At 43.3% G+C, this 13,311-nt stretch overlaps 1 protein-coding gene across 2 annotated transcripts; it reads right to left on the bottom strand.

Annotated features, from left to right (window-relative positions):
• Positions 1 to 832: 832 nt before the first annotated feature.
• CCDC90B (coiled-coil domain containing 90B) lies at positions 833 to 13,005 on the bottom strand. Of its 2 annotated transcripts, XM_055702882.1 has the most exons (9): positions 12,875 to 13,005; positions 11,000 to 11,119; positions 7,614 to 7,717; positions 5,229 to 5,330; positions 4,520 to 4,561; positions 4,369 to 4,440; positions 4,233 to 4,286; positions 3,326 to 3,440; positions 833 to 2,153 (listed from the first exon to the last, which is right to left on the bottom strand). In XM_055702882.1, the coding sequence occupies exons 1-9, from the start codon at positions 12,975 to 12,977 to the stop codon at positions 2,098 to 2,100; spliced, it is 768 nt and encodes a 255-aa protein (XP_055558857.1). In that variant the 5' UTR covers positions 12,978 to 13,005; the 3' UTR covers positions 833 to 2,097. The 2 variants fall into 2 exon arrangements, with proteins under 2 accessions (XP_055558857.1, XP_055558858.1); XM_055702883.1 differs by lacking the exons at positions 7,614 to 7,717; positions 12,875 to 13,005 and having other exon boundaries at positions 11,000 to 11,114.
• Between the last annotated feature and the right edge of the window lie 306 nt (positions 13,006 to 13,311).

Raw genomic sequence — 13,311 nt, 5'->3', positions numbered from 1 at the left:
TGAGCTGTCCTCCCCTTAGTTACCGAAGGAAACGACCTCCGAGAATTTCAAAGCTCCTGCCTCCAGCGCTTTTGTGCACAGACGGAGGGAGAGCCATGCTGACCAACAGCTGAGGCCTTGTATTAGAGCTGAAGCGGAGAAATTTAGTCTCCAGGGCCCACTTCGGTGTGTGGGATGGCAGTGGTGAGAAGATGCAGCAGATAAGCCATTTCCCACCTCACCCCTGGTGCTGAACTCTCATGTAGGAACAGTGCACAGGGTCAACCAGTCACTCCACATCCAAAGAGCAACAGACCCAAGTCTGATGAGGAGCGGCTGAGGGAACTGGGGGTGTTTGTCCTGGAGAGGAGGAGGCTGAGAGGGGAACCTTAACACTCTCTACAGCTGCCTGACAGGAGGCTGTAGACAGGTGGGGGTCAGTCTCTTCTCCCAAGTGACAGGACAAGAGGAAAAGGCTGCAAGTTGCAGCAGGGGAGGTTTAGATTGGATAGCAGGAAAAAATTCTTTCACTAAAAGTGTGGTCAAGCACTGGAACAGGCTGCCCAGGGAGGTGGTTGAGTCCCCAGCCCCAGATGTAGATGTGATGTGTTAGGTTAATGGCTGGACCTCGTCTTGAAGGTGTTTCCCCATCTAAATTCTGTGATTCTTAAAACCTCAGAAATGGTTACAGCTTGCAAGAGGATGGATCTGTGCGTGAACAGTTATGACAGACACAGGTGGCTGCCTGCTGAGATCCTGGCTGCCAGCACCCATAGCTCCCAACACACTGCAGCGTGCCTGTTGTAAAAGCCACACTTACAGCCTGGTCATCTCTATTCATGTCTCTCAGATAGACAGCAAATAAGAAATTAATTTTATTTTCCTAAACAAAGATGATAAATAATTTAACACACAATATAAGAATTAGCAGGATAGCAGCAAGTTCAACTACAAACAGAATAAAACTGCAATAAAAAAAAGTTGCCACTAATCAGTACTACATTCTCTTTCACCCATAAAGGACCTACTCAAAAGTTTAATCCAAGAAGATTTTTCTTAAAATTATCGTTTTGTTAGAAGAATCAAACCAAGCATATGCATTTTGTACTCAACAAGATGTGACTGCTTCAGTTTTGGAAGGCATCCACCTGTGATGTCCCATCTCTGCAACAGGAGTTGTGAAGTCCTTGCAGAAGGCAAAGGGGCCACCACCAGAAGTTGGCAGCGCCAGCGTGTCCCATGGTTACAGAACAGTCCGGAGGAGGGTGGAGATGGGAGGAGGATGATCACCACCACGCTGGCACCACTGAGACGCTGAGTATTTCCATGTTACAAGCCAGATCCTATGCCCAGAAAATATGTGAGGGTTTATTGGAAATACTCTGCACTGCTTGAGGGGAGGAGTTAAGAGCCCTTATCTGTCCCAGGGCTATACACAGTTGCTGAGAGTGGAGGCATTTCCCCTTGGAATGACAAAGACAGAGAAGTTCTCCCATTCTGTTGACCTCTGGGGTTATGGAAATTGCAAGAGATACTAAAAAAATAAATCTATGGAGACATTTTAGTTCTGCATGAGATTTTAAATTTATGTAAACCAGTTCTCAAGAAAAAGGATTCTTTAATAAAGACCTTGGAGTGTGCGTTCATATCTAAATAAAAAAAACAGATTAATTTACTTGGATCTGAGTAGATCTGTAGGAATCTGGCATTAGTATTCCCATACTGGGAATACTAACTTGGGAACAGTATTCCCATTTCACAGGCATATCAGATCTTTAATATTCCATTTTGAAGAGGAGCTGAGAGTAAGAGTGTTCCACAAAGAAAACAAAATTAATTCTAAAACACATTAGGAAACACTTTGATTGAGCATAAGAAGTCCTTTGAAATAAATACAGTATTCAGTAGGGGACAACAAAATATTACCATTTGCCCACTCCTCCCCACAATTATTTTGCTCCTTAGTGTTGTGTATTCAGAAAACATTTTTAGTGCACAGTAAAAATATCAAAACAAAAAGGGTCCAAGGTTATCTACAGCGCAAACATGATCGTCAAACTGGTGTTGCCTGGGTGGCCTTTTCTCCATCTGTATTCGAGGCAGCCATTCCATTTTGATCTATTTCCAAAACCTGTAAAAGCCCAGCGCTATTGCTAAGCAAGTGAATACGGAAGCTGTTAAAAAAAAAAAAAAGGAAATAATTAGCTGCATGCTCAATTGTATCATCTTCTACATACAGGAAATTAACTGCAAACAGATGGAGGAACGGTAACAGCTCTAGAGTAGAGCCTCCTAAACTTCCTGAATTGCTGCAGGTGTGACAGAATAATTTTAGAAGATGATGACTTGTCTTTGATGTAGCCCCCTGCACAGTAGCACTGCCCAGGCGGCAGGATGGGAGGTCGAATTCAGCAGCCTGAGGACTTGTGTTTTCAGGGACACATCTGAGTAACCGCACAGGATAACAGAGCTCAACAGGCTACAGCAGCTTTCCCTGTCGTCACCCATCTATTGGAAACTGTATTACAGGAGAGATGGCTGTACCAGGTCTTCCATCAGATATAATTAAAATAATTTCCCACAGGACAAAGTGACAATGCACCAACAATACACGTACCCGATGCTACAGCAGGGTATGCAGGCAGCACCTCCGAAGCCCGAGGAGTTGCCTTTCAGATTTGTTAAACTGTTGTTTCAGTTGGTGTTACAATAAAGCTAATTATGTTTCCCTTCGAACTTGTTCTCACTTCCAAATATAATGCGTTACTCTCTTTTTCCAGCTTGATACAATAAAAAATCTCACTGGTTATGTATATATTGAGGAGACAACCTCAAGTCAGACTGAGTATGTGTTCTGCTTGAGAGGGGAAGTACAAGCACTGCCACACTGAAACTGTGTGTCTGCGGAGGACCGAACGGGAGGCAGAACTGGTCACGCTCAGACTAGTCCTGAATGGCAGCTAACTGCCAGGGAAACTTAAATAACCTCGGGAGAACTTCGGTACCAACTCTGCCACAGAAATGGCTGCCCTGCAGCAAGCAGAGGTACTGTCAGACCAGATAAGGTATTCAGGGTTTTTGTTTTTCTTAAAAATCACGTCCATATTTGTCCTAATCCACGTTCTGGGCACAATCCTAGTCCAACTGCAGCAGTGTCTGCACGCTCCCATCTCTTGTGTGTTCCCTGTCACGTTTCTTCCAGTTGTGGGAAGCGGTGTGAGTCTGCCATCCCAGCTGTCTGCTGCCGCACAACAGACCGTCTGAGTTCACTTAGCACATACTCTTGAATAAAATTTTATACACCCAAAATACAATACTGGTACTCACCTCCTTGCCTACCACATACCTGCCAAATAACGTATTGTATCGAGCTTATTCGATTCCATGAGAGTTTTTAAGGAAGCTATTTCAGTGTCGATTTTATTACTGATTTCTGAGATGACGCTGTTGGTACTAGAATCCTGAAAAAATTACAAGATAGCATATATTTGACAATGATCTCTCGCTCTTTCAGCTTTGCAAAGCCAAACACAAATACCACTCTACCAGCAACAAGAAAGAAACAATATTCCAATCTATCTCTGAAGTAAAATACATAACTGGTAAGAAAACTTGGAAGATACAGAACAGCATTTAATACAATCCAGGAAGAATACTGAAGCAAGAGACAGAAAAAACTCGGATCACATGGACTTTTGTCTCCGATACGCCAGTGCCTCCTAAAGGAGGCATTCATAGACACTGAACCTGCATTTTTGCAAAAGGAAGGTTTAAGCATTCACAAGCCCTATCCAGGAAAGGAAGGAGGTGCTGAAGATGAGACAGGTCCATCTTCAGCCTCTTACAATTCAGCACCCACTAGCAGGTTTGACAACTTCCAGCCCTTGAAATCCTTGTCTGGCTGTAGACACCCGAACCACCGGCCCCCTACCCCCAACCCCCCCCTACAGCTGGTCAGCACATCTGTTAACACCGGGAAGGGTGGCATGACAGCGCGCATCCCGCCTCCGACAGCCTGCACATATGATACCCGGGAAGCGAGAGACAAGGCTTGTGTGCCTCCTCCTGCCTGAACGGCGTTCAGCGCGCATCTCCCAGGCATCGGCAATTGACACGTACAACAGGTATGATGACACAGCCCAGCCTTTTGCTTCACCATATGCAAGAGCCTACTAACTTTGGCGAAAGTTTGGGGGTTACTAACATGCAATGCATAACTGCTCAGTATGAAACGAGCTTTGTTCAGTACTTACTTTTTTATGAAACTCTGTAGTTGCTTCCATCAGTTTCCTCTCCTGATCTGTAAACTGCAACAAAAGATAAATTACAATTGTAGTAACAGAAAACAAGCCACAGAACTAATAAGGGTGTCTTCATAGACCAGCTTACCATATCCGTCACTCTGCTCCTTTCCAGGTTTATGTCTAGCTTGCTGTCAGCTCGGATTTTACCGGTTTCATTCTTTAAAGCAAATAAAGATTATGAAAATAACTATTTACCCTCCCTAACTGGAGCACATAGGTACCTGCTGTTTACTTACCATTAGCTGCTGTTTAACTTGATCTAATTCAATTTTCATTTTCTAGAGTGCAGAGGAGAAAAAAAATAAAAAAATCATGATTTTACAAATTCAGAAAACTGCTGACCAAGTTAATCAGTCATGTAAGTGTTACCACCACATGCATGCAATTATTCTTCCATTATTTTTCTCCCAGTGGGACAATTTGTTCTTTATTAAATATCCTAACTGGTGTGTTCAGTTTGTAAAGCCATATATAATATGCTGGGAATTTTGCTGAAAATAAAGGGATTATATTGTAACGATGATGACCTTGTTATTCTGAGACTAATGACAGCAAGAAAATACTAAAATGCTATCAAGCAAAAGCAAAACATGTCTCAATCACCAGTTTTATTAAATTGTTGCACAGAAACATCTGACTACTCTCCCGGCACTGTATGGTTAATGGTGACAAGACTGTACCAGAATCACCATTAAATAAAATTACAGAAGATGATTTTAAGACACGTAGATTTTTTTTTGTTTGTTTATAGAAGAACTGAGTGAGTTTTATGAGGTGAAGTATATTTTTATGGGATCACAGAAGTTGTAACCTACAAACACTTCAACCGATAAAAAGTAACCAGAATTACTTTTACCTTCATATTTTGTTCCACAAAAACATGTGACAGATATAACCCAACATATATTACAATTTAGCTGCTTAATTAACAATATTTATTAGTACCTCGTTCTCTGCTCTCAAGTTTGCAAATTCACTTTTCTCCAGGATGACCATATCTTTTCGAATGGAGTCCAAATGTGCCATTATTTGCTGTAAAGTTATTTCCTTAGAAACAATAAAACATGCCATTGATTAAGCTGCATACTTTCTGGCAAGTACAGTAAAGATATTTAGGTCTGAAATCATGAAATTAGCTACTGCAAAGCACAAAAATAAGGAGAGCCTCCAACAAGAAAGTGACAAAACCACAGAACTTTATAGCCGCAATTGGTTTGAAAGATGATGTTTTGGCTTTGTGCTTTTCCTGTTGCTTTAATACACTACCTCTGAATTTAAGCAAAGCAGCCAGATGTGTTAGCCCAAGTAGCTGTGAAATGAAATAGACCTGAAACTACAGGTTAATCCTTCATTGCCTTACATTTCCAAAGAATGCTCACAGCCCATCAAGCAGTAATTGCTGGTTTGAACCCAGTTGCTAAGGTAACACTTCCATTTCTTGCCCGCAAAGTCATTAAAAGCCAAACACTTAATGATACAAGTATCACACTGTCCTCTCCGTGTTGAACTCTGACAGATACTAAACAGCACCGAAAAAAGCCTTCCTGGTGTTTGGGCTAACAAGTTCAGAATTCATTTGCTATTTATAAACTACAGAGTAAAAAAAAACTTAAGAAAAGACAGGAAGAAGCTTTAAATTTTAGAATCTTGAAAGCAATACTCCTTCAGTTCGCATAAGGAAGCGACGCTACTATTTAGCATGGAAAATGACATATCTCTGTGGGATTCTGCTTTTAAAGCTGAGAGCCAGCAAAAGGAGGAGCTCTCCTTCAGATTACAAGCAAACACCATTTCTCGGATCCCATGTTCAACTAAATTTGTTAAAATATGCCCTGACCCAACTACCACTGACATCTGACTGCTTTGTTGAACACAATGAAGTTTTTACAACTCCTGGGAAAACTTCAGTTGCATTTACACTGAGGAGCTGATTCGCTTCATCCCATCTTAAAACACTCAGTTTCAATCCTGACTACACTATAAAAAACAGCGTTTCTGCCTAACACAATTCCATGCAAATTATATCTGCGATACTTTCTTTACACATACTAGAATTTCCAAAAAGAAAGGTTTCCGTTTGATAAAAAACAAGACGTAAGTTCTTGTCTTCTGTGATTTATAGGGAAAAAAAGTTACACAACTTTTATTAAGAATAAATGCCAGTAAGATAAAAATCTGTTGGAAGTAAGGCTCAGCAGTTTAAATAAAATAGCAATGAATGTCTAATTGCATTAACTCACTGAAGAAGAATGGCGTGTAATTTCAACTTGCACAGCCTTCCTGAGTAATTATTAAAACCATTACTGTGCATCAGAGCTTTATTATCCTGGCCCAGATGTCTAGCCTACAAGGAAAAGTAAAGTTATTTTTATTTTGGCAATTTGTTAAAAGGAAACTTCTCACCACCTCTATTACCAGCAGGAAAACCAGCCACACTACTCAACCGACTCACCGCCTCCAGATATGTCCACAAACGTGAACGTCTAAGTGAAGGAGACGCCTCAATGCTTTGCTCGAGCACAGGCCGAGGTGCTGAGCTGACCAGCGCAGACTTACACCAACAGCTCCATCATTCGGAGCCCACCTTCTGTCCTCCTGGGCACGTGATCCACCACAGATGACACCCAGATGGCTAAAACCTCTTCCTCCTAAATGAAGGTGGCTCTGTCCACCCCACCTGGTGGGAACAGTTCCTGGCCTTGGACTTCCACATTGTGCCCAGCTCAGGGAGACCGACAGCTGGCAGAGGTCAAAATCAAACCGTGGTGGCTTTGCACAGCTGCGTGGTGGTGCGCACACCCCAGCCGCATTTAGCTCTTACTACAGGTGTAGCTTTAGTGACTGAAACGCAGAGTAAAACTGTGAAATCGTTTTAATGGTAGGTTTTAATTTATGAATAGAAAAATAGGACAAATACAGCGTACCTCCGAAGAGAGCTGACATTGTTACTGAAGTTCAATAAAAACACCAACAGTTTTCTGGTATTTTAGGTGGCCTTGTTATCCCTCGGGAACCCCTCCTCGAACCTCTCTTTGCCCTCAAGCACTGTAAAGCACAGTTAAAAGTTTGGTCTCACCTGAGAGCTTTTCAGCAGTAAAGCCATCCCTGCATCACATTTATATATGCTGGCTGCATTTGGAAAACATTCCTGTGAGATGGAAGGTTTAAGATACTACTATTCTTAACACCACCTTGAAACTTAGGAAAACCTATCTCAGTGAAGTGATTCTAGTGCTATAGTAGAGTTGCTCTCTAGTCATTTAAATATGCAAATACGAGCTGTTAATAATTACACAACGCTGTATATGTACACCATAGATTACTTTTTACCTGCTGAGCCTGCGTAACCATATCCTTATAGACTGTGTCTAAGCTGACGTTTGACAGGGTTATTAATGCTGATACGATGGTCTCCGCTTGTTCCTTCCCAAAGCCTGGAAGACAGTTGAAGGATGCCAAGTTAAGGCGGTATTAGAATGCTCAAAGAAGAGGAGAGCGAGAGGTACATAATAAACTGGGACACCCAAGTGCTGTACCTAACTACAGTGGCAAATGGGAAGTCACACGATTACTGAAAAGTGACAGCGAGAAGCCAGTCACTGTGACTTTTACCTAGAAAAACCAGACCTAATGACGCAGAAATCCGAAGCACGTTAACTTTTAACATATCGAAATACTCTATGCATGCAGCCACCAGGACCAAATTTCTGTACAATCTTTAACTGTTCATGCTTATAAAAAAATATTCAGCAAAATTTAAATTTATAATGAACTTCCACAAATTCTGTTAAAAATCTAACTTACTTCGAGCTACAAAGCATGTATCCTGTAAAATAATACAATTGAAAGGTAAGTCTGCTTACACTGAAAACGTTCTGCACAGATAGGGAAACACACAAAACTGATTTTAAAACTGCTGCATCCATTGCATGCAGAATGAAGTCAAACTGGGAGTTTTGCTTTCTGGTGATAAAAACTACACTGTATCCATAGCATGGTGCCATTTGGAAGTGTTAAAGATGATGTGTAGTGAATAGCGAAAAACATCCCCAGCTGTATCTGGGTTTTAGCTGTGCCTGATCTAGTGCTGAGAGCTTCTGCCCTAAAGATTTATTTCCAGCCATCTCACTGACATGTATTTCAATTGGCCCATTTTACAAAGTGGGATCAATTAACATTTTGTTGAAAATGCTTTAAAGGCAAACTCCTTAGAGAAATATGCCACTGCTCCCTTCTAAAATACTGGTATTGTCAAGCTGCACTATGGGTTTACATTACTTAGAAAAGCTATGCATGCTTTATGACAGTTTCCTGCCACTAAGGGGTGTGATAATACTGCTTCGGTTCCTCTGAATTTTCAGGGTTACTAAGGTTTTTGCCAATTCATCATTTTATTCTTCCTTTATAGCAGGAACATCCTTGTTGCATGCAAATTTTGAAAAATGTGGAGTTCATATATGCAAGAGAATGGAGCCTGAAAACCATCTGCAGCAAGTTTGAGAAAAATTAAATGCCTCTCGCTTTTGTGATTATGTATAGGTTTTACCTAAAGAGCCCTGTCACTGTAGTACTAAAGTATTTGTAGAAGATATGGAACAGATTAAACTGAGTAATAACACTGTGTGCCCGCACCAGACAGATTTCACCCCACGAGTTCTAAAGGAACTTTGAAGAAGAAATAGCTGAATTAGTCCTGGGGACAAGTAACATTTCACAGCCTACCTTAGTTACCCAAGGACTGGAAAATGGCAAATACTGGAACTGCTTTTAAAAACTGGCATTGAAGAGATGTAGGGAGCTACAGACTGATAAGCTTGACATGCATGAAAAAAAATAAACATTGTTAGTAGACTATTAGGAGTCTTCTAATTACTAACATATTATTATTAGACCCAAGTAGTAAAAAGAAATCCTAACCTGTCACTTAGGAGAAAGATTTTGGGATTTTAAAAGATAGTTGCTAGTCCGATCAAAATATCAGCTCAATGCTTAGTGGGGATCAATAAAGCAAACCAAACCCTTAGGAATTCCTAAGAAAAGAAGCAGAGAACAAAACAGATGGAACATTATGCTGCTCTTCAAATCCATAAGACATTCAGTTGTCAAGTAATGCCAGCAGCTCTGTTCCCTCCCCTTTGAAACAGGATGTGATAGAAGTGGAAAAGGTTCACAGAAGGGCATCGTGAGTGATGAGAAGTATGGAAAAGCTACTGTCCAAGGAAAAGTTCAACATGCTAGGATTCTTCCGTTTGGAAAAGAATGACAGGGGAATATGACAGAAGTTTACATAATCGTGAGTGACTTGACAGATCAAATGTTCATTTCCCTCTTTCCACAAAAGAGCTGAGCGGGCATTAACTTAACCTTGTAGAAACCAAATTCTGCATAAACAAAAGGAGTGGATGTCTGAAACTCCATGAGAAAGGATGTTCTGGGTACTAATCAGTTTATAGCGGTTCAGGGACTGAATAAGCTTGTGAAAAGATTTCCACTGAAGGTTACTAAAACTCATGCCTGGCTCAAAACACCTCCAGGGTGAAAACAACTGGACCAGTCACATACATGTGCCCTGTTCTACTACTCCTCTGCAGGCACCGACTCACAGCTCCTGTCGGGAGAGAGAACCCAGGGCTAGATGGACCTTTAACCTGACTCCAGCCCTCACACTCACAAAATAAACGTGCAAGTATTAAGAATGTATCACAGTACTGCCCTGCTGCAAATAGCTGTAGTTAGAAAAAAATCTTATTATTAGCAGACTAGTAGAGGGAACTTCTATTAAAGCTTCATTTTTGCTAGAAAACAGTTTTAAGTGTTACTGTTAATTTACATTTAACTGTGTTACGTTCCTCAGCTGGAAGACACTATATAAACTTGCCCGCAGCTACAAATAAATCTAACATTAACAGTTATTTATACGGTTACAGAATTCAGTGGTTTTGGCTGGGCAGAGTTAATTTTACTCACAGCACCTGCTATGGGGCTCTGTTTTGGATTTGTGCTGCAGTGCTGATAACGCAGGGCTGCTGTAGCTGTGGCCGAGCAGCGCTGACACCGAGCCAAGGGCTTTGCTGCCCCTCACCCCACCCCAGCAGCGAGGGGGCTGGGGGGGCACAAGGAGCGGGGAGGGGACACGGCCGGCACAGCTGACGCCCCTGACCCAAGGGATGTTCCATACCATATGGCGTCATGCTCAGCATATAGAGCTGGGGGAAGAAGGAGGAAGGGGGGGACGCGGGGAGTGACGGCGTTTGTCTTCCCAAGTCCCCGCTGCGCGTGACGGAGCCCGGCTGCCCTGGGGATGGCTGAGCCCCTGCCCGTGGGAAGCGGTGGGTGAATCCCTTGGGTTGCTTTGCTTGTGTGCGCAGCTTTTGCTTCACCCGTTAAACTGTCTTTATCTCAGCCCAAGAGTTTTCTGACTGTTACACTTCTGATCTCTCCCCCAACCTGCTGGGATGGGGGGAGTGAGCAAGCAGTTGCGTGGGGCTTAGCTGCCAGCCGGGATTAAACCACAACATTCCTTTTTGGCCAGCATGGGGCTCAACAACAGAGGCATCAAAGAGCATCAGCTGCCTTGCCTTCACCAGCCTCCTCAAGAGGCTGCCAAAACATTTTATAACATCAAGTATTGGTACTTGGGAAAACTGATAGCACTCATACTTAATAGTACTTAAACTAGAAGTTTTCCTTTGAATTATTTATCAAATATTACTTACCATGGGCTTCCAGATCCTGCACTAAAGCATGGGTATCAAAAGTTACTTTCCTCTGCTCCAGGGGAGTGATTTCAACTCTTCTGACATCATATGACTTCCTAATGAGCGTGGCAGCAAAACCTGGAAATGACAACACGCGCCTAAACTTAACCTGATTAGTTTATCATGCTATAAGCTAATTTCAATTTCTGTCATCATAGCAAGGCTGCATGGATCTTGCAACAAAAAGCTGGTTCCTTTTGATTGCTTGGTTACAACACATGTTAGAAACCACCAATCCCTTTTCCATAGGAAATTTATATCAGCTAGAACTTGTATATTGATCTTAAGTGTATTCATATAACAAGGAAGCTGTGCTAGACAAGCACCCTGATACAACAAAAATAAAACCACTATAAGCAATTGCTTTCTAATGTTTGAGAAACGCCCAATAATTTTCTTACTTTTAAAAGACCAGCAGTTCTAACACGCTACCAATTTCTGCTGGTTGCAGCTAACATCATTCATTTGGTTCTTCACAGAATCTCTCAGCCTTACTTCTATCACTTCTATCCTTTTCAGCAAGGAGAGTGCCATGTCTGAAGATAAAGCTACAGATTTTTTTTTTAGAAAGCTATGCAAATCCGCTGGTCTGAATGAATTTGTTGGTTCACCAGGAAAGAAACTGGGCAGCAAAGCTATACAGTGTTTGCACCCAATACCTCAGAGGTGGGTATTAAAGATCTACTCAATATTTATTACGTTGAGTACCTTCTCACATGATGTCTCACTGCTTCTCCTACTTCATTTCAAGGAGATTTTTCCCTTCATCTTATCTTTGCAGAGCCTTGCATGTTACAGATTCCATTTCGACAGATTCTTTGTTATCTGAAAGGCCCTATTCCTTCTAGATCCACACTTACTCAAAACTTTTTGCACTCCTGGCTCCCTGCCAACAAAATGTTATTCTGTATCTTATCTAGATCTTTACTCAAAAGCTTTGTATCATTTAAACAACAGGGAAATTATATTATGCCACTACTAGATAAATCAATTCACGCGCTACCTTTTATCTACTCTTAACAACTGGCTACAACCAAATCCAACACAGTATCCAAATCAATGTCTGTACTAGATTTAAAAGGAAAGAAAAATATTTACGTGCATGAACATTGAATGCTATGTACAAATAATTAAAAACAACACTAAACATTCTTTTTCCACTGAGCCATAACAGCTTTTAAACACACACCTCTTTGTCCTCTAAATGTTTTAGTGGATTTTTTTTCGCTGGGCTGAACAACTATATTGCATTCTCTCAGAAAAGATGCTATTAGAGCATGAAGCTTTTGGTTGCCTCCTTTCCCTATGGCTTCACTCCTGTACTCTTGACTGGATGCACGACTGGGCCCAAAGCTGTTTTCAAATCTCACTGATGTTTTCAAAGACTGTACCTGAAGCACCATTTTGTGATGCCTTCCTGCACCCCTCGGCTAACTCCCTTTGCTTCTACCTCTCAATCACTCCCTATCAGTCCCCATATGCTACTCAACCGACTGCTCTTACCCATGTAACTCGGCCCTTGCCTCGGGCTTGTAACTGCCCCAGGAAAGGCATTCTGTGCCCCCTCACACACCGCCTCTGGGACAGGCCTCACGACCGCGCTGAGGCAGAGATCCCAGCTCGCCAAACGCACTGTGCGGCCCCCACTGTACCTCAGCAGACCCCGAGGTTCCCCCAAGCAGCAGGCAGCCCTGTGCCCCCTCCTGCCGCTCAGGCTCCTCATCCCGCGGAGGAACGGGGAGCCGCCCACCCTGTGCGCAGTGCCCAGCGCAGCCCGCTGGAGGGGCTGCCAGCGGGCCAAGGGGCCGAGCACAGCCCTGCGGCGCCTCTCACCTCTCCGAGGAGCCGGAGGCAGCAGGGCCCGGCGCGGGAGCGGGCCCGAGCGGGAGCCACTGGCCCAGGCGAGCAGCGCAGCGCTGCGCCCCGCTCCCCTCATGGCAACACCAGCCCGCCGCTTCCGCCGCGCGGCGCCAGCCCTTCCGGTCAGGCCCGCGGGGCATGCTGGGTACTGTAGTCCGCCGAGGGGAAGGGGCCCTGCCTGAGGGCGGCGGCGCTGCGCCGCCATGCGGCGGGGAGGAGGGACAGCGCCCGCCGCGCATGCGCGCTCGGAGGCCTCTAGGGCAGCGCCGCGGGCGCCATCTTGGTTCTGTCGCCCGTCGTGTCTCGTCGTTTATATACTCGAACTGCTGCTAGCAGCCTGGCTGCTTCAGGCCGCGAGCGTTTCTCGTAGCTTGGCTGAGGTGGTTGTGCAGAAGAACCTGATCTGTATC

This window comes from Falco cherrug, chromosome 2 (genome assembly GCF_023634085.1).
Source record: "Falco cherrug isolate bFalChe1 chromosome 2, bFalChe1.pri, whole genome shotgun sequence".
Lineage (NCBI taxonomy): Eukaryota > Metazoa > Chordata > Aves > Falconiformes > Falconidae > Falco > Falco cherrug.
This window is presented reverse-complemented; position numbering and strand designations above follow the sequence as displayed.